General features: G+C 35.9%; 1 protein-coding gene across 1 annotated transcript in view; it reads right to left on the reverse strand.

The window, feature by feature from the left end:
- Nucleotides 1-1354: 1354 nt before the first annotated feature.
- The window catches only part of LOC128552086 (uncharacterized), a gene marked incomplete at its 3' end in the record, with an annotated part of 30533 nt that continues 13045 nt past the window's right edge, over nucleotides 1355-18842 (reverse strand). The window contains 10 exon segments of the mRNA XM_053533093.1: nucleotides 1355-1408; nucleotides 2144-2353; nucleotides 5114-5245; nucleotides 5631-5966; nucleotides 6632-6752; nucleotides 7770-7954; nucleotides 10033-10122; nucleotides 11807-11926; nucleotides 12721-12822; nucleotides 13782-13871. Of these exon segments, the coding sequence (XP_053389068.1) occupies nucleotides 1355-1408; nucleotides 2144-2353; nucleotides 5114-5245; nucleotides 5631-5966; nucleotides 6632-6752; nucleotides 7770-7954; nucleotides 10033-10122; nucleotides 11807-11926; nucleotides 12721-12822; nucleotides 13782-13871 (1440 nt within the window).

Raw genomic sequence — 18842 nt, forward strand, 5'->3', positions numbered from 1 at the left:
TACAGTAAGAGACTGTCGTATTACAGTGACCGTGATCAAATATTTGGTTCTAATGGTTCTCTGTTGATGGTTTTACTGCCTTTATTAGCTCTTTGAAGAACTAGTTATTTCTTCTCTTAAACAAAATCCCATTGAACAGAACATACATATCTTACTAAACAGACAAACCGAGGAAGTACTAAATATCAAAATAACATGCCAATGCAGTTTATCATACATTGTTTTACGTATTCGGCCGACTAATGTTCCTTGTAAAATATATAGCTCATTTTATAGAAAAATTAAATTATATAGTGAGCGGTCAGCTGACTGCCTTGACCAGTCAAACACAGGGTGAATATTTTACTACAAGGTTTACATTCAAGAAAAAAGACAAGAATAAATATACAACCCACATCAGTGCACTCAGAGACGTTTACATTACGCACACGCACACGCACACACATACACACACACACACGCACACGAATGCACGCACGTACGCACGCACAGAGAGACAAAGCCAAACACACAGACGACGATGAAATAAACAACAATGTGGCATCGGCTTGGCACGAGCAATGTCATTAACATGTATAACATTCTAATTACTTCAAAACGGAATAGAGGAATCTGTGAGACGTGATCAAACCAAACCATCAACTAACCGAAGGTGTCCAGATTTATAACCAGCAGAATCATCAACTTAAATACCTCAATCGGACAAATCAACTCAACAAAAATTAAACCAAATATTTGTCAAACGAAACAATATGCATACTCAAAATCAATGTAATAAGGCCTAAAACATTCTTTGTTTCCGGTAACATGGGTAGGTAGGTCAGAATTTTTTAAAAAAAAATTGGATTTTTTTTTTATTAAGTGAGACTTTTCGAAAATTATTTTTATGTTAAAAGATGAATGCAAATAAGGGGGTTATGCCTTTAGAGCATCAATAAGTTGATTTCTAACATCACTGACCATGTTTAAAGCAAAGAAAGTGCAGTTTTGCAACTTTTTGTTAGAAAATTGAAAAACAAAATTATCCAAGGCCTTAAAAACATTTAGGGTCGGGACAAACAATTAGGGTAGGTCGGATACCGGAAACGAAGATTATTATTACGCCTGAATAAAAACAATCAATTTCAATGCATTTAAAAAAAGCGCTCGGTATTAACTATTTACAACTAAACCTCTCAGCACATTATAATAGAAACTGCAAAATCATTTAGTCTGACAAGTTTGCCCGCAGAAAAAGCGTTTGGGCACAAATGATCGCAGTGTAGAAGGACTATTTAAGATTTTTTAAATATAAAATAAGTGATTGTTCCATGAGTTATCGTGTAACCAGCATTTAATTCAAGATTAAACTCACCTGTGAACTCTTGCTCTTCACTGTCGTGTAAAACAAAAATTGCTCTTTTCATTTCTGAAATAACCAAAACATAAGCGATTTTAGAATCAGCAGTATCTATAACAAGTTGATATGCATTAAAATCCGAGAGCCTTGGGCAAAGTTACTTCAAATCACTTGGCCTCAGATACCAGACTATTTACTAAGTTGATAGTCCTGGCCTCAATTTCACGAAAAAACTTAAGTAATTACTTAGTTAAGTCTGTTATTTTAATACTTTAGATTTGGTTGGAAACAATAGTCTGATTTTTTTACTTTTCTATAAAGAATTGTAATTGCTAAAATCCTTTATCATACATTTGCTTAACTTAGTCTTCTTTAATGTCGAAATATAACCTTAAAAGTTAATCGACTGTTAGCATAATCACCTGTTAAACCCTCCCACATCTCGGTCCATATTGAAACTTTTCACCTTTAATGTTAATAGATTTTTAACACCCGGTTGTGTGTCAGGTGGGGGATAGGGTGGGGGTGGGGGCGAGGTTTGATTTATCTATCAGTACATATCATATTATGATTTTGACGTTCGAATGCGGAGCGGAAGGTCGCACATAATTCAAAATCAACGAACTGAGCCGCTCTGTAACTGTTTTAATTGTCACAAAACACACACTGAAGAATATACAAAAAATAAGTGTTATCATGTTTCTTAATTAAAAAGTTAGTACTGCTTATGCCCGGCAATGTATATCGTATCACATGGCCATGGTGTAGCCGTACATAAAATATTGAAATATTTTGCCATAATACCTTCTGTCTGTTCACTGTAGATGGATAACTGAAGAATAACCTGCCCCTCCGGAAGTTGATCATATATTTCTTCATGGTCAAATAGCTCTGGTATAAAATCTTTAATCTTCCCTGCGCGACAGCTCTCCTCCATACTTAACCAAGCTTCGGGGTCGTCAGGTTTCAAAGTTATGACTATCGAACCACTGTTTACATTCTCAATATCAAAAGCTTCATAGAAAAAAAGAAATTTGTTTTGTTAACTTGAAATATAGTTGTCCCATGCCAGACCTAGTCAAAAAGAAGTTTTACCTTGTAAAATAAATTCCCCTTCTGATTTGGGGTATGCAGTTTTGAACAACTGTCTTGAAATCTAAATGAAATTTTGGTTATATGTACTGATCAAATTTTTAACTCAACATTTGGGTGTTTATATATTGTATATTTGCAAAATATTGATAAAATTATATGAAAAATGGATACATTGTTTAATAATTATTTTTCATTTTGATAAAACACAGCAGCGATGACAATCAGGCGTAAATTATTTGAACGGTAACAATTATAGTAAAGATACACGAAAATCAAGCCACTTAATCAGGAATACATTTAGAACGTGAGGAATTCCATGTATACAAATTTTACAACTCCGTTAATTCGCATTTGGACATCCGTGTAACATGTTAATTACATATCAAGTAATCTATGTAACGTCACTAAGGACATCATATTGGTGGATAAATATTGTGACAAGATTATTGGTGCACACTAGAAGATAGATTAACACTTGTTCTATATGCATAGTACTTATTTTCCGAACTGAGCGTTTTAGATGAGTAATGCGCGATTGAAATGGGTTAGTATAATTTCCAGTTCATGGCCATGCTTCTTATAGTATATCCAGGGATAGGATATTACATGTACATTGGCATTTTCTTTCTGGTCTTGTGCAGAGGTTCCGGACAAGGTAATAACAACGTACATGTAAATTGATTTAATTAAGGAAGATAAGGCATAAAAATTTGTTTGTTTCCGGTATCCCGACCTACCCTAAATTTTTGGCCCGATCCTAAATGTTTTTAATGGCCTTGGAATTTTTTTGTTCACCTTTTTAACAAAAGATTGCAAAACTGCATTTTTATGCTTTAATTATGGTCATTGATGTTAGAAATGAATGCTCTAAAGGCATAACCCCATTAGTTGTATTTATTCTTTGACACAAAAATAATTTCCGAAAAGTCTCACTTAATAAAACAAGAGGACCATGATGGTCCTGAATCGCTCACCTGTCCCCACACGAACTGAGTATGACGTCGTTTTTCATATTATTTGACATAGTGACCTAGTTTTTGAGCTCATGTGACCTAGTTCTGAACTTGACCTAGATATCATCAAGATAAAAATTCTGACCAATTTTCATGAAGATCCATTGAAAAATATGGCCTCTAGAGAGGTCACAAGGTTTTGCTATTATTTTACATAATGACCTATTTTTTAAAGGCATGTGACCCAGTTTTGTACTTGACCTAGATATCATCAAGATGAACATTCTCACCAATTTTCATGAAGAGCTCATGAAAAATCTTGCCTCCAGAGAGGTCACAAGGTTTTTCTATTTTTAGACCTACTGACCTAGTTTTTAAAGGCATGTGACCCAGTTTTGTACTTGACCTAGATATTACCAAGGTAAACATTCTCACCAATTTTCATGAAGATCCATTGAAAAATATGGCCTCTAGAGAGGTCAAAAGGTTTTTCTATGTTTAGACCTAGTGACCTAGTTTTTGACCGCAGTTGACCTGGTTTCAAACTTGACCTAGATATCACCAAGATAAACAGTCTGACCAAAATTCATACAGATGCCATGAAAAATATGGCCTCTAGAATGGTCACAAGGTTTTTCAATTATTTTACCTACTGACCTAGTTTTTGACCGAATATAATCCAGTTTCAAACTTTTCCTAGAAATTATCAAGATGAACATTCTGACAAATTTTCATGCAGATCCCATGAAAAATATGACCTCTAGAGAGGTCACAAAGTTTTTCTATTATTTAACCTACTGACCTAGTTTTGGACCGGACATAATTCAGTTTCAAACTTGACCTAGATATCATCAAAATAAACATTCTGACCAATTTTCATGCAGATCCCGTAAAAAATATGACCTCTAGAGAGGTCACAAGGATTTTCTATTATTTGACCTACTGACCTAGTTTTTAATCGCAGTTGACCCAGTTTCAAACTTGACCTAGGTATCATCAAGATAAACATTCTGCTCAATTTTCATGCAGATCCCATGAAAAATACGGCCTCTACAGAGGTCACATGGTTTTTCTATTATTCAACCTACTGACCTAGTTTTTGACCGGACGTTACCCAGTTTCGAATTTTATCTAGATATCATCAAGATAAACATTCTGACCAATTTTCATGCAGATCCCGTAAAAATATGACCTTTAGAGAGGTCACAAGGATTTTCTATTATTTTACCTACTGACCTAGTTTTTGACCGCACGTGACCCAGTTTCGAATCTGACCTAGATATCATTAAGGTGAACATTCTGACCAACTTTCATAAAGATCCCATGAAAAATGTGACCTCTAGAGTGGTCACAAGTAAAAGTTTACACACGCACGCACGCACGCACGGACGACGGACGCTGCGCGATCACAAAAGCTCACCTTGTCACTATGTGATAGGTGAGCTAATAAAAAACAAAAAATTCCGACCTATCTTCCCTAACTGTTTTGAGCATGTTACCGGAAACAAAGAATTTTTTTAGGCCTAATTAAAAACGTAAGCATGTTATAGTTGTAGTTCTTTTACAGTGTAACTTCCACTCAGTGTCCTCTGTTTTGAAATTCAACAAAATCACTTACATGGTTTTCAGATTAACGCGATAAAATTGAATTCTATATAATGTTATTATTCTTAAACATTGCACTTTCCCTATTTTATTTGTATTAGTCTTGTCTAAAACAGCTTACCTCCTATGTATTTACGAACTTTAGATCTCACATCTGAGTTAGGTCTTCCATTAAGTTTCACTACACAGCGCTCAACATGTTTATCCAGATGCCTCATGCGTTTGCTAACGTGTTCAGTCTCGGATTCGCTCTCTGTAAAAGTAAGCTGATGTTTTCACTTTTCTTCAGTTTCAAATAAAGAAGGAAGTGTAAACTGCATTTTTTTTTTACATCAGAATACAAACTAAACAATTAAAAAGTTTATGCAGTTACCTTTTTAGCGTAATGATGAACGATGTTGAATCAGTGTGGAACAATGTGGAATCTAATGAAACCATGTGACAAGTCGTTGCACTGTTTTGCCCTACGTCCTCTATTTCTATTTAATCAAATCTAGATATATTACGCAAGATAAAAAACAAAACAAAAAAAAAAAAAACAAAAAAAAAAAAAAAAAAAAAAAACAGTTTCTCTATTTTCTCTTATAATTAATTGAAATCATCCGTTTTCCTGTAACCTGATCGAGCTGATAATTTACCTGACAGATACAGATGCTTTCTCTTCTGTGTCGTCTTGTCCAGGTTCTTTACAAGCCCATGCAATCCCAGGGAAATCAAAATCTCTGTGAAGTCTTTGAAAACGTATTCATCACACAACTGCAAATTGTCCAGTAAACATTTTATACCCGTGGAACTTTTGCAAACTTCTGTGTGCTGAACAATACTGAATTTACATCTTGAGAGCATTTGGTCATTAATCTTGTCTATCCAGTCTCGATTGTTGAGCTGACTCTTTAGAGTTTTACAATCATTAACAGAAAATTCTAGGCGGTGTTCTTCATTTTCTTGATTGCCCGAATTTATTTTGAAATACTCTGAAATAAACAAAACAATTCAATATCATGGCTTCTTTATGCATTGCGACTCAAGTTTGTTTTACATTAATCAGATTTTGTCGATAAAACTTCTTAAACTAATAAAATCTCAATGCTAAGACATAACACTAGACAACAATGACACCTTTCTACTCTAAAACAAGATTTAAAAAAGTAACTGTGCAAAATAGGTGCAAAATAGGTCTGTATCACTCAACCTCTTGCCCACTCTGTCATCTTTAATAACAGATACAGCTGGTTTCGAAAAAATGTGCACAGTTGTATCATAAACTGTGATCGCGTTTGTTGTTCCGTTTCTAAAACTTCATTGTCATTATAACAATATTCCACAACTAGCTTTTTCATAAATACGATGTTGACAATTTTAATTAAATGCAAATTTTGTTGCGATTCCATCAAGTTCTTTACCTGAAAAGTAGATTATAACTTGATCCTTATTCGATATTTACTACCAGCTTCATTTGCACGTTGTTTATATCCTTCGACTTGATTAAAGTTTATCAAAACAAAGAAAGGATAAAGAAAACTCATTCGCCTTATAATATACAAAGAAACCCTTCACGGAGTCCAAAATTGCCCCAGGACTGTCATTTGTATAATGCTGAATCCAACCACTACGTGATTCATTCAGAAAACATAATCACCATTAACATCAAAATCTGTAACATGCCAAGCTTCTATTGTCTCAACAAAGAACTTCCCTTGTTCAGTTCCACGCAAGAGACTAATGAAGTCCTCAAGCATTTCGTCGGGTCCTGACACCACCTAAGAATATTAAATGTGTATGTTTAAGTATAAAGTGTAGATGCCAAACATCTTTTAAGGGTGACTTTCATTGTATTGTAAACGAGAAACTGTATGCTTTAAATAAATATTTGAAACATAGGTAGATATCCTATTCAGGTTTGATACAAATGCCAAACATCCGTATCGAAGAAAGTATTAAATACCTAATAATGATACGTAGACATGTTCGAATGACAATCATGAAAAAAATTAATGTCGGATTTGTAGTTCTCACTTGCATGTTAAAAGCGAGGGCATGTGCAACAAAGTAATATCATTATAAGAGGTTTCATTTTTAAAGGCATTAAAAGTTAAGTTATCTAATATATGAAGCATTACAAAGTGCAGACTTACTAAGTTGATATTTTCAGAAAACTTTGGTTTTTATTCTAAGCGCTGCAAATGAAAGTCACATGCTACCGCAAAATTTCTTCTTGTTTCGTGGTTAGGAACTGCTATTAAATCCCACTACATTCGCCTTATTTTGTTCTGTGAAACGGTTTGTATTTTATATTGTGTACTGGCTTTATTCCTTCCGCAGAATCCGTTTGGCATTGGCTTTATGAAATGCAAACTAAGTCCAGAAACCTAATTTAGAACACACGTGCTATTGAAATATTTTTATTTGTTTGTTTGTGTTGGGTTTAGCTCCCTTTTTCAACAGTACTTCAATTATGTAACGGCGAGCAGTCAACCTTAGCAGTATTCCTGGTTTTTGTACCCGTACCAACAGGTTCTCCGGTAACTGCCTACTAGTCCATATGATACAGAGATGGAGGAAGACATTGCCTATTATCAGATTGTCACGGAGAATGTACACCTCGAGGATCGAACTCATGACCTTGCGATCCGTAGATCTGTGCTTTCCTATTAAGCTAAGTGGGCGGGCTTAAATATATTTCTGTAGATTAGAAACTAACTGACAAATAGGCAAGTCAATCTTGATGCAGTAAAAGCTTTGTAGTAAATTAAACTATACTTAAAGTAGAATATTACCTCTTTCAACAGTAACTCAACAGCACTTCTCCTCCGGTTCGTAGACTCTATAGCAGAGATTCGAGTATGATCACCGGGAAACAACTGTTTTGCTATAGAAAGTGCCACTGTTTGTGAAAGTTCATCTTTGATGGCGGCATAGCATTTTATGAAACTCACCCGCCTTCTTAGTATTTTTCTGTCAACTAAAAACATTATAAGACACTCATTCATTTATAAAAGGCTTAAAATTGCATTGTACACTTTAAAAGCATTCAAATACGGTACCCGATATATATAGGTTTGAGAAAGTTTTATATCTACAAAATACCTTATCCCAGAAGGGATGCAAGAACGTTGTAAATGTATTAAACGGATTGAAAGAGATAACAGTTCACATAGTACTTAGTATTAAAATAACTAAGTACTTCCAGCTTTATTTGCATTCGTCAGGGGTGTATTACATGTATCACACAAACAAAATGTTTTTCGTGTATACTGTATAGCACCAAAATTCTAACTCACAATTAATCGCTTGAAAGACGAATTTTAAATGGTTGTTAAGATATAGATCCTTCAAACCGGCTATAGCCTTCGGGTATAACATTGTACGAAAGAAGAATTCATAATGTTTTGGCAGAGTAAATATCTATTTTGTACTTTTTTTAAAAAGAAATACATTTACGAATCCATCTAATGTACGTTAAAATCTGATGAAACGAACACATACATAAACTCGACTTATCTTAAAAGTGTTGTAGGAAAAGCCATATTTCCTGTAAGAATGTTTCCTTTACATTATGAAATTGAAAGTTTCGTCTAGCTTTGGTACATTCTTTATGGAACACGAAAATTTTGAGCATCAGAAAATGTTTGCTTTATATAGATTGGTTGTTATAAAACGGTCAGGACATCTCAGTCAGCATAAAGGTAACAATTTCCTGTACAATGTTTTGCATAATTTCAACAAAAGGTTTGGGGATTGAATTCTATATAGGGAAAATGCATTTGTTTTGGTAAAAAAGTGACATAATCAAAGATATGTTTAAAATTCAAAAACTTTCTACTACTTACACGAGGTACCATTTAAATGATATATTCTCTTGGTCATGCTTAAGGATGTACGAGCGAATTTTTTCTAACATTAAGAATTTTTTCATACCCTGTGAGCTTGAAGAACATTAGTTTCTTAGACAAACAAGAGCAGAAAAAACACAGGTCACCGAACTCGTTTTAATTTTATAGGGTATTTTCTTCACCCACTGTTGACGCATTTCTGAAATTTTGTAAAACTGAAAAAATGTTGGTACATGTAGTACTTTATAAAACATATAATATCCTACTTAATCTTATAGGGATTTCAGGTCTTACATGTTAATATGAATATATGGTGATGTCAGTATTATATAAGCATAAATGTCACTAACAAATCTCTTTTATTTTTACATGTTGACATAATTACCCCACCCACTTTATATTTTCAATGGAAAAAAAAACAACAAAAAACGTATTTAGATCTACAAAAAAATTCTGACGTTAAGATTTTCAAAATATTTTGCAGCATTAATGACACACAAAAATGCTTCAAAATGGAAAGAAAAAAAATTAGGTGCATTTAAGAGATTTATTATGAAAAAACTGTTAGAAAGTGTGAATTTTGATAATTTTTGTTCTTTTTGTTTTAATCTATATTTTCTAGATGATATAAATTGCTATCTTGAAAACTTTATTTTATTTATAGCTTAATATTATATGTATCAGTCAGAAAAATATTAAAACCATACCTGATCTACTTTAATAGATATTTGAAATTACCTACCCCTACCCCATTGTAAATCTTACGTCAATTTTAGGTTAATGCCAGCCAAAAATAAGGGTGAACATTTTTATTTTTAGCAAAAAGCATAATATATTTGGTTAAATGGTACATTATTAGTCATATTTTAATTATTTAGCATTAATTTGGCAGAACTTTTGTTAGAAAGCAATATCCGAAGAAACATTTTTCAAAATGGCGGATATCCTGAAAAAAAAAACAACGCTCGCACATCCTTAATAAATAAACCCTTTTGCAGCTCTGATGGACCAACACGATACAAACAAAATAATTATTGCTAATTAAGCACGGACTTGAACACCTAACACTCCTTTACTTTCCGAAATGAAATGTTTAGGCGTATATTAAGGCGCATATTGCATCATTTTACAAAATGAGACGTTAAACACCGCTCATACCTCCCTCTAAATAAACATACTGCATGTATTAAAACATATTTAGTCTTACTGCTCTCTTCATCAGATTCAGACAGAAATTGTGCATTTTGTACTGTCGGGATACGTCGATCCATTTGTTGCTTTCCAACTTTCATGCCCTCTAGAATGCAAAAAAAAAAAATGACTTTAAGAATCAACGATCACATACTGTGAAACCATTTATATTCGTGGGGGACTAATATTCGTGAATTTCGTGGTTGAGTCAATCCACGAAATTTAATTCCAACGAACAAGATTCCCATTCATTTTATGTTCAAAAGTTAAAATCCACGAATTCATATCCCCACGAAAGTGCCGTTTTGACCAAAACCACGAAATTTCATGCCAGCGAAATTAAATGATTTTGCAGTATATGTAGGATTGAAAAATAATGTAATCATTATTTCATGTAAGCAGTACGAGTCTTTAAAGCAGAAATACATTGCTATTATGATACATGAGTATATAACAGAGAATGAAGAATATAATTTGGATACAGGTAAATGTAATGTTTCAGTTCGTTGTAAATTTAGGATAAAAAACTACAAAAAGATATTTGGAATCTTGGATGCAATCAGAAAACCTTACAAAATAATGGTAGACTTGATACGATTTAGTCAGACTCAAAATTGTTATATGTTACTATGAAACACTGCAATTAGATATCCGTCACGCTCTGTCAGTGCCATAGCAGAGATTTCAGTGCCATAGCAGAGACATCGATCGATTGAAACCAAGCCGGATAGCTTCTTCATATAGAAAGCAGTCAAAACATTGACCAAATGAATGGCAAAAGAAATAAGCAGCATTTTGAAAGCAAAATCACGTAAAATATAACAGGTTAAACTTGCACTTGGCTTGATATAAGATAAGAAATGAAAAACGTCGTTTCATACGTTTTGTAGGGTCAAATAAATATCTGTGTGACAAAAATGTGGTCTAATAATAACAGGGGTCATCTGAAGCTAACCTTGTTACGCCTTTTGGATATTATTGCAGTACGTTTTATATTAATAATTTTACCTAATGGAATTTCATACAAATGTAAAACAGCATATACTAGTAATGAAAAACTAGTAATCCTCAATCAAATCTTAAAAATCATAAAATATATGAATGTTTTGATTTTAGTAAACGAGAAATCATTCATAAGGATACAAAGATGTAGATTTTCAATAGACACTGATACATCAAACATCAAACATAGAACGACCAGATTTGTTTCCCTACTAGAACTGGACGGTATTTTGCAACAAAATTGGCGTGCCGGAAAAGAATATCACGCAAAAAAAGTAAATATTTGGTCCATATCGCCCAGGATGTAAAAAAGCTTTTGATGTCCTGTTAGAATCGCAATGATAATATTATATTTAGAACTGATTTTCTCTGGAATAAAATCATTATCATTCAGATTATTATTAATACATCATTCCGACTCACAAAATTAAAATTACAGTTTGGGATTATTATTTCCTAAATCAAATGAATTTTAGCTTCAAACATACAGACAGTATAAAAGAAGTCGTTTCGCGTTGTCATGATTCTGTTGCCTTTTACAAAATTACAGACTTAAAGCGTATATTTCAGTGATTTTTTTTTTTTTTGAAAATGGAGTTGATGGTGTAAAGTGAATAAAGTTATGTCATTAATTCATGTATTCTGTTGAAATTTCAATATGTCATTTTCAGCATATTTCTTTCTGCATGTGTAAGAAATTTCATAAATGAACTATTAGTACTTTGATTATGATACTACGAGAAGATTTGAGAAGAAACAACAACATGAATTATGGATCAAATTCCTACGTCTCTTCTGTTCAGCTTGTGTTCTTGCCGAAGATCTTTTTCTTGCTGTACCAGGGGATAGCTTTGAGTATGGCTTCTTAACCTGTGTTATCCTATTTCCTTTAACCACGTTTGTAGCATCTGAAAAATATGAATTCAAAGTCACACGTTGTTTTCGAATACAGTCATTCTGAAAAAACAAAACAAAAAGTACCAATAAGGCATTTTATGCCATTTTTCTTCAGTTCTAATGGACTCGTTGTACGAACTCCTTGCAAAGAGGATAGCACCATCACAAGCAATTTCTACAAAAACAAAGTACTTACAGCTGTCAAAAACGTATAAAAAACGCCTCAGTAAAGGTTTGAAAGGCATACAGCTTTTTCATGACGAAGTGTCCGCCAACAAAAATAAAATTGTACGGTCTTTCTTAGAACAACAAAAATCATTCAGGTTGAGAACCCACCATATTCCCCTGGCCTAAGTGGCTGTGACGTTTTCCTATTTCCTTTGTTAAAGAAAATGCTTGGAGGGAAATGCGTTGCCACAAAAAGTGCAATTCCTTCTATAATTTTCTGTGTCTCAACAATATAGCCACTAAGAGGATACTTCTTTACGGCATTAATGCCATGGATGGCAGAACTCCAAAAGTGTGTTTCTGTGCAGGGAGTATGCTTTGAAGGGATGACGAAAAACTTGTCTTGAACAGAATTTACTCAAAAAGTATGGAAGTAAATCGCACAAAATATTTGCAACGCATCGACCACCAAATCACCATAAAATCACTCCATTATATCCCATCAAAACTGCGTTTTTGTTAAGTGAATAAGCCTTGTAAACTTACTTTACTTGTCCTTTTTGTTTGATGTGTTTTGTGTTTTGTTTGCAGTATCTGCGGACATCGTAGGTCATTTAAAGAAAAAACGATTTCTTACCATTTTTGCAGTTTGCAGAGGTAGATGCCGTTTTGTCAACTGTCTCGGAATGAGGCAGCAATGGCGACGTGTTTCCGACGCTGAAGGGAATTTTAAAATCTTCTGAAATTAAAGTTAAAGCTATGATACTATTCTGCAACTAAATTAAAGAAAATATAAACAATTTACGTGACATAAATACTCCTTGAAACGTGTGAAGAACGTAAATTTTGGTCATGCCAGATAAAGCAAAAAGTTGCAATGAGTAACACATTTTAATGTAGTCAGTCATATCTTTACAAGAGATAGGTTCAGTTGTTTCAGTTTTTAACTCATGGGGGTGAGCTTTGGTGACCACACGACAATATCAACGAAACATAACAGGAATATTTCTTTCAAAAGTGTTAAAAATATTCGCTCGGCTGCTCATAAAGGCCGCCTGAGATAAAAATAAAAAACTTCAAATGATATCTTCTCTGACACCACAAGCCGTATTTTTTTTTATAGAAATGAGTCTCGGCAAATCTCCTACAACGATAAATAATTCAAATGATTCCAATTCGCCATATGAAGTGACTAGCAGACAAAGTGGAAACATTTAAAATATTCTTGTCAGGAACTGCTTGCTCGACTTTAAAATGCTGTTAAACAAAAGATCCTTAGGTGAGTTTCTACCTAGGTGATTCAGATTGTTCGGATTCGTTGGCGTTGGCACTCTTTCCACCTCTGATTCATGTGGGGAAGTTGGCAGTAAATCATTAGTCCTCCACCTCTGATTCATGTGGGGAAGTTGGCAGTTACTTGCGGAGAACAGGTTTGTACTGGTACAGAATCCAGGAACACTGGTTAGGTTAACTGCCCGCCGTTATATGACTGAAATACTGTTGAAAAACGGCGTTAAACACAAAACAAAGAAACAAACAAAAACTATTTTTCTCCGATTTATTTTGACATAAACACATCATGATAGTGTTATTCATTTATCTCGGTGCATGAATATGCCAATTTTGTGAGATGTTATACAATGCCAATATAGTTATGACGTAATCGTTCAGTACCACATGCAAAATAAAACATCATACCGTAGGTAATGAGCTGATGTTGTTCATGCACTTGTCCGTTTTCTTCGCGATTCTGATATAAAAACGCTTCTTGTTTACACCCCTTAGACACTATTTAACAAGAAAGTAAATCTTTTAATTCTAAATTTACCAATTGTACGTTTGAAATATTTTACCCATGCTAGAATGGTCCATAAAATAAAAACATATAACAACTAATATGTACAATGTAGAGTTTCTAAGATGATACAATCATTATGTGTAATGACATTCCAAACAGAAATGCTATTTAGGAAATAATTATAGAAAAACCGTGTTTAAACGTTATTAAAGCACGAAAATATACGTCCATTGAATAATTAATCTGGGGACGTATAACCGATTTGAGTGTATTAATGTAGGGATAATACACGTTTTTTTGTGTATAAACGTCTGCAGAAGCCCGCGGGATTGTTTGTGACCAAGACCGAAGGTCGAGGTCACAAACATATCCCAAGGGCTTCTGCAGACGTTAATACACAAAACAAACGTGTATTGTCGCTATTCTTGCATAAAAAAATATTTTACGACGATTTATGTATTGTTTTCATATGTGATGACTTGACGATTCCGGTACATTTTTTATTTACCATTCCTGTTGTTCTTGGAAACGGTAAACATGTTTTAAATATCCGTATCCAGGGCCCGGAAATAAACAATACTATCAAAAGCACATCCTGAAGGTTTTTAAGTGATTTTTTTATCTCTCATTATTACAAACATAAAATTACCAATAATTGTTCATATCATTTCATAATTTGGTGGACTCGATCACAATTTCAAGAATAATAACTTTGCATTCGAGTTATATTGAGTACGGACACGCAGTTGGAGTACGGATAAGTACGAACGTAGTGTCAAGTTTCCAAGCTGTTTATATAAATTCTTCGAGAAATTAGATAAAAACAATACCGACTGATACTTACCAAAATCATAAAATATAATACCTAAAAACGAACAATAGCACAAGTTACAAGCGATACTTATTTATTCACAGTTATTTACAATAACTGAACAGACGCTTTGTAAAGGGAGTGAACTCTAAGAGAAGCTAGTGCGTACATTGATGGGGGCAGTACGTTTGGGGTTGGAAACAGATACAGCTAAACATACTATGGATTACATTGTATCTATAATGATACAAGATGAGGTTGTTAAGGAAGAAACAGGACGCAGATGCCAAATATCAGTGTGCGTAAAAATACATACATATATCCCTGGCAAAGCATTTCAAAAATAAAAATCATGTATAAACAGCACGTGAATTGCCTTGTTTGCACACAATTTTTCTCCCGTTTATACATGGGCGGATCCAGTGAAAAAAAAGTAGTTTTTATGCAAGAATTCAAGTAAAACACGATTTTGCTATACATTATTTCGATTCTAATATGCTCTTAATATAAAACAGTAGACGAATGTTTTTTTTTTGAATTTCCTACTTCTCTAGTTATTGTTTGACATCCGAGTTTACTAATTATTTCATTACATTTTATCCAGTGAATTATTGAAATATTAGAAAGAAAACAGATCTGATAATTTCACAATATAAAATGAAAATGTGTTTTTATATATCAGACCAAACAGTTTTCCTTTTAAACACCAGATCTTACATTTGTACGCCACTCGTAAAAACAATGCATCTTGTGTTAACCATATTTTGAACTTACATTAAATCTATATCTTAATACAGTAAATACTTTTTTTTCTAAAATATCGATGGATGCTCCTTGTCGAGTCATTATGGAACCTTACATCGTATCACTGCACGTATCTACACGTAACAAAACCTTTTAAGCCCTCCCCCACGCCTCGGGATTTTGACAATGTCACCTTGATCACATTTGTACACGTTTTAAATTTTTTTTCAAGAGAATCAAATAATGTAGTTATATCATATACTTAGTTTTATGACCTCTATCCATTTTTAAAAAGTCACAAAATAAATATGAATATTTCTGATCAGTACTATTTTACAAGTAATTTACTAAATATCACTTAATATAGAAATGCAGAGGTGTAGATATTGCATTTTAATACAAAATTTTGTGTGGCAATTGGCCTGCTGATGCGTCAAGTGTGATGTGCTGTGTGTTGTGTGCTTGTCACCTTCCGCTTTCAGCTTCCACCGCTGGCTAGCCCTCTGGTGAAAAAGGAGCCGAGTGCGTAAGTCTTCCCTGCCAGTACACAGCCTCTCTGCAGACAAGCCCTTTTGCAGTGCCTCCGAGTTGGCGCCACACGGTAACTGAGCACCTTGCGGCCTCAGGCAGAACTGCAGAGGACTCGGAGGAGGTCTGCCCCCAGACATGTGGCATGCCAGGCCCACCGGTGTGTGGACATCCCCTGATGCCTATGAACAGACCCCAGCTATGGGACAAATAGCTCCTGTGTTCCCAGGATAGGGTTTTAACTCGGAACTAAGGGTGAGTAACCCCGAAAGAAAACCTAGAGAGTTGAAGACAGAGGTGCTGGGCCATTGGCACTCTCTTAACGAACCACAGCCCCATGCAATATCGCTATGTCTACACAGCCATCCGGTATTCACCAACGTGGTGCTGAATCTCTGAGGTCCCTCCAGGGGGATTCAGTGGCCGGGCTCTGAGCCTCGACAGAGTCCACCCACAGCTACTGGGGGCCCCTCCTTCAATCCACAACATGCAAAGAGAAGAAGGAGGAACATACCAAGGAAAAAAAAACCAATCCGCATCAACCTTTCAGGCTGATGCATTGGAATGCGGAGGGTGTCTTCAACAAGAAAGCTGAACTTGAGCATATCCTCCACGAGAAAGACATCAATGTCTGTTGCATTCAGGAAACTCACCTACAGCCAGAGAAATCCTTCAAAGTCAGAGGATACCAGTGTTTCCGCTGTGACAGAATTGGCAGACGAAAAGGAGGCATCATGACATTGGTCACGAACAACATCAGCGCTGTCCAGACCAACACGCATATGGATGACTCCGAGTTCCAAGTTCTGAGCCTCAGAAAGAACGATTTCAGATTGAAACTTGTGAACATATACTCTCCAAGTGACAAACCTTTGTCCCTTGACAAAGTTACAACTGATGAAACCAGGTTCATCATTGTAGGAGACTTTAACAGTCACTCACAAAGCTGGGGATATGACCACCTGGATAAACGCGGAGAGGAAGTGGAGACCTGGCAAGATGATAACAAGCTAAACCTCATCAACAAGCCAGATGATCCCCAACTTTTTACTCCAGAAGCTGGCGAACAACATAAACCCCCTGATCTTGCTTTATGTACTGATGACATACATGGACATGTCAAGCGGGAAGTCAGTGAACAACTAGGAGGTAGCGACCACCGCCCAGTCCAACTCACTATGGACCGTATAGCCTCTACTTCATCTAACATCCCCAGATGGAACTACAAGAAGGCCAGATGGACCTTTTACCAAAGTCTGAGTGATGAGCTCTGTAAAGACATCAGAGTGGAAGGTAGAGACATCAACCGGGTTGTCAAAGACTTCAACGCCAGTATACTTATGGCTGCTTACAGCGCCATTCCAAGGGGAGCAAGAAAGGACTATAAGCCCTACTGGAGTGATGAGTTGGAGAATCTACAGGCAAAGTTATCAGAAGCCAGGGAGGAAGCAGAAAACAATCCCTCACAAGAAAATAACCTCTCTCTACAGCAAGCCAAGGCCAAATTCCTCAGGCACAAACGAGAAGCACTGAGGAAGAGCTGGAGAAACAAAACAGCCTCGCTCAACCTAGAGCGAGATGGCCAAAAGCTGTGGAGATTGACGAGACAGCTGAACGATGAAGAAACAGGAAGAGGCTCAGTAACTTTGGAAGAGAATGGTGAACTGTTGACGGGTAAACAAGCGGCAAACACTTTTGCCTCTAATTACAGAGATGTTTCCAACATCCCCATCAACAGGGAACGGCAAAGGGAAGCCCGAAGAGAAAAAAGGGAAAGGCAGACAAGCCAAGTGACACCAGAATGCATGAAGCAGGGTCTTAAACTGCATGAGCTACAGATAGCTCTTAGGCAGTTGAAGACAAAGAAGTCTCCTGGACCAGATGGAGTCACAAATGAAATGCTGACCCATCTAAGCACTGAAGCAATTTGCAAACTCCTGGAAATTTACAACTACAGCTGGACACAAGTACTGCTTCCACAGATATGGAAAGAGGCAGTCATGATCCCCATCCACAAGAAAGGGAAGGATCCAAAGAAGGCTGCAAGCTACCGCCCAATCAGCCTAACCAGCTGTGTTGGAAAGATCATGGAGAGGATTGTGAATGCACGCCTGAAGTGGTACATGGAGACTAACAACCTATTTGCAACGCAACAAACTGGCTTCAGACAATTCCGCTCCACTGAGGACCAGACCACTTATCTATCGCAAGAGATAGAGGACGCCTTCCAAGAGCAGAAAGTCATGCTTACAGCATGGATTGATCTGTAGAGGGCGTTTGACAAAGTCTGGACTGATGGACTCCTCGTCAAGCTGATGAGGGCTGGAGTAGGATGTCACATGCTGAGGTGGATTAAGTCATACCTCCACAACAGGAGAGCAAGAGTCAGTTTAGAACATGCCAGTAGTAGGAAGTTCCTGTTGCGTCACGGTGTCCCACAAGGTGGAGTCTTATCCCCTACACTCTTCTTGCTTTTCATCAATGATCTGGTGTCTGAACTACCGAAAGGAGTTAAGGCTGCTCTCTACGCTGACGATCTGGTGTTATGGTGTAAGGAAGAACATGGCACTACAGCCACATACAGGATGCAAGAACCCATCAACAAGCTTTCAGCTTGGGCTGAAGATTGGTGTGTATCGATCAATACAGAGAAATCGTCCACCACACTATTCTCCCTGTCGTCAAAGAAGAGGGCGGGTAAAATCAAGATGGGAAATACTTCGCTGATTGAAGCAGACGAGGCAAAATACCTTGGAGTGACCTTTGACAAACGGCTAACCTGGAAGCCCCACATTAGTCAAGCAGAAGGGAAGGCCCGTAAAAAGCTTGTCATGATGCGCAAACTTGCTGGAACAACGTGGGGAGCAAACGAGCAAAT

This window comes from Mercenaria mercenaria, unplaced genomic scaffold (assembly GCF_021730395.1).
Source record: "Mercenaria mercenaria strain notata unplaced genomic scaffold, MADL_Memer_1 contig_2022, whole genome shotgun sequence".
Taxonomy (NCBI): domain Eukaryota; kingdom Metazoa; phylum Mollusca; class Bivalvia; order Venerida; family Veneridae; genus Mercenaria; species Mercenaria mercenaria.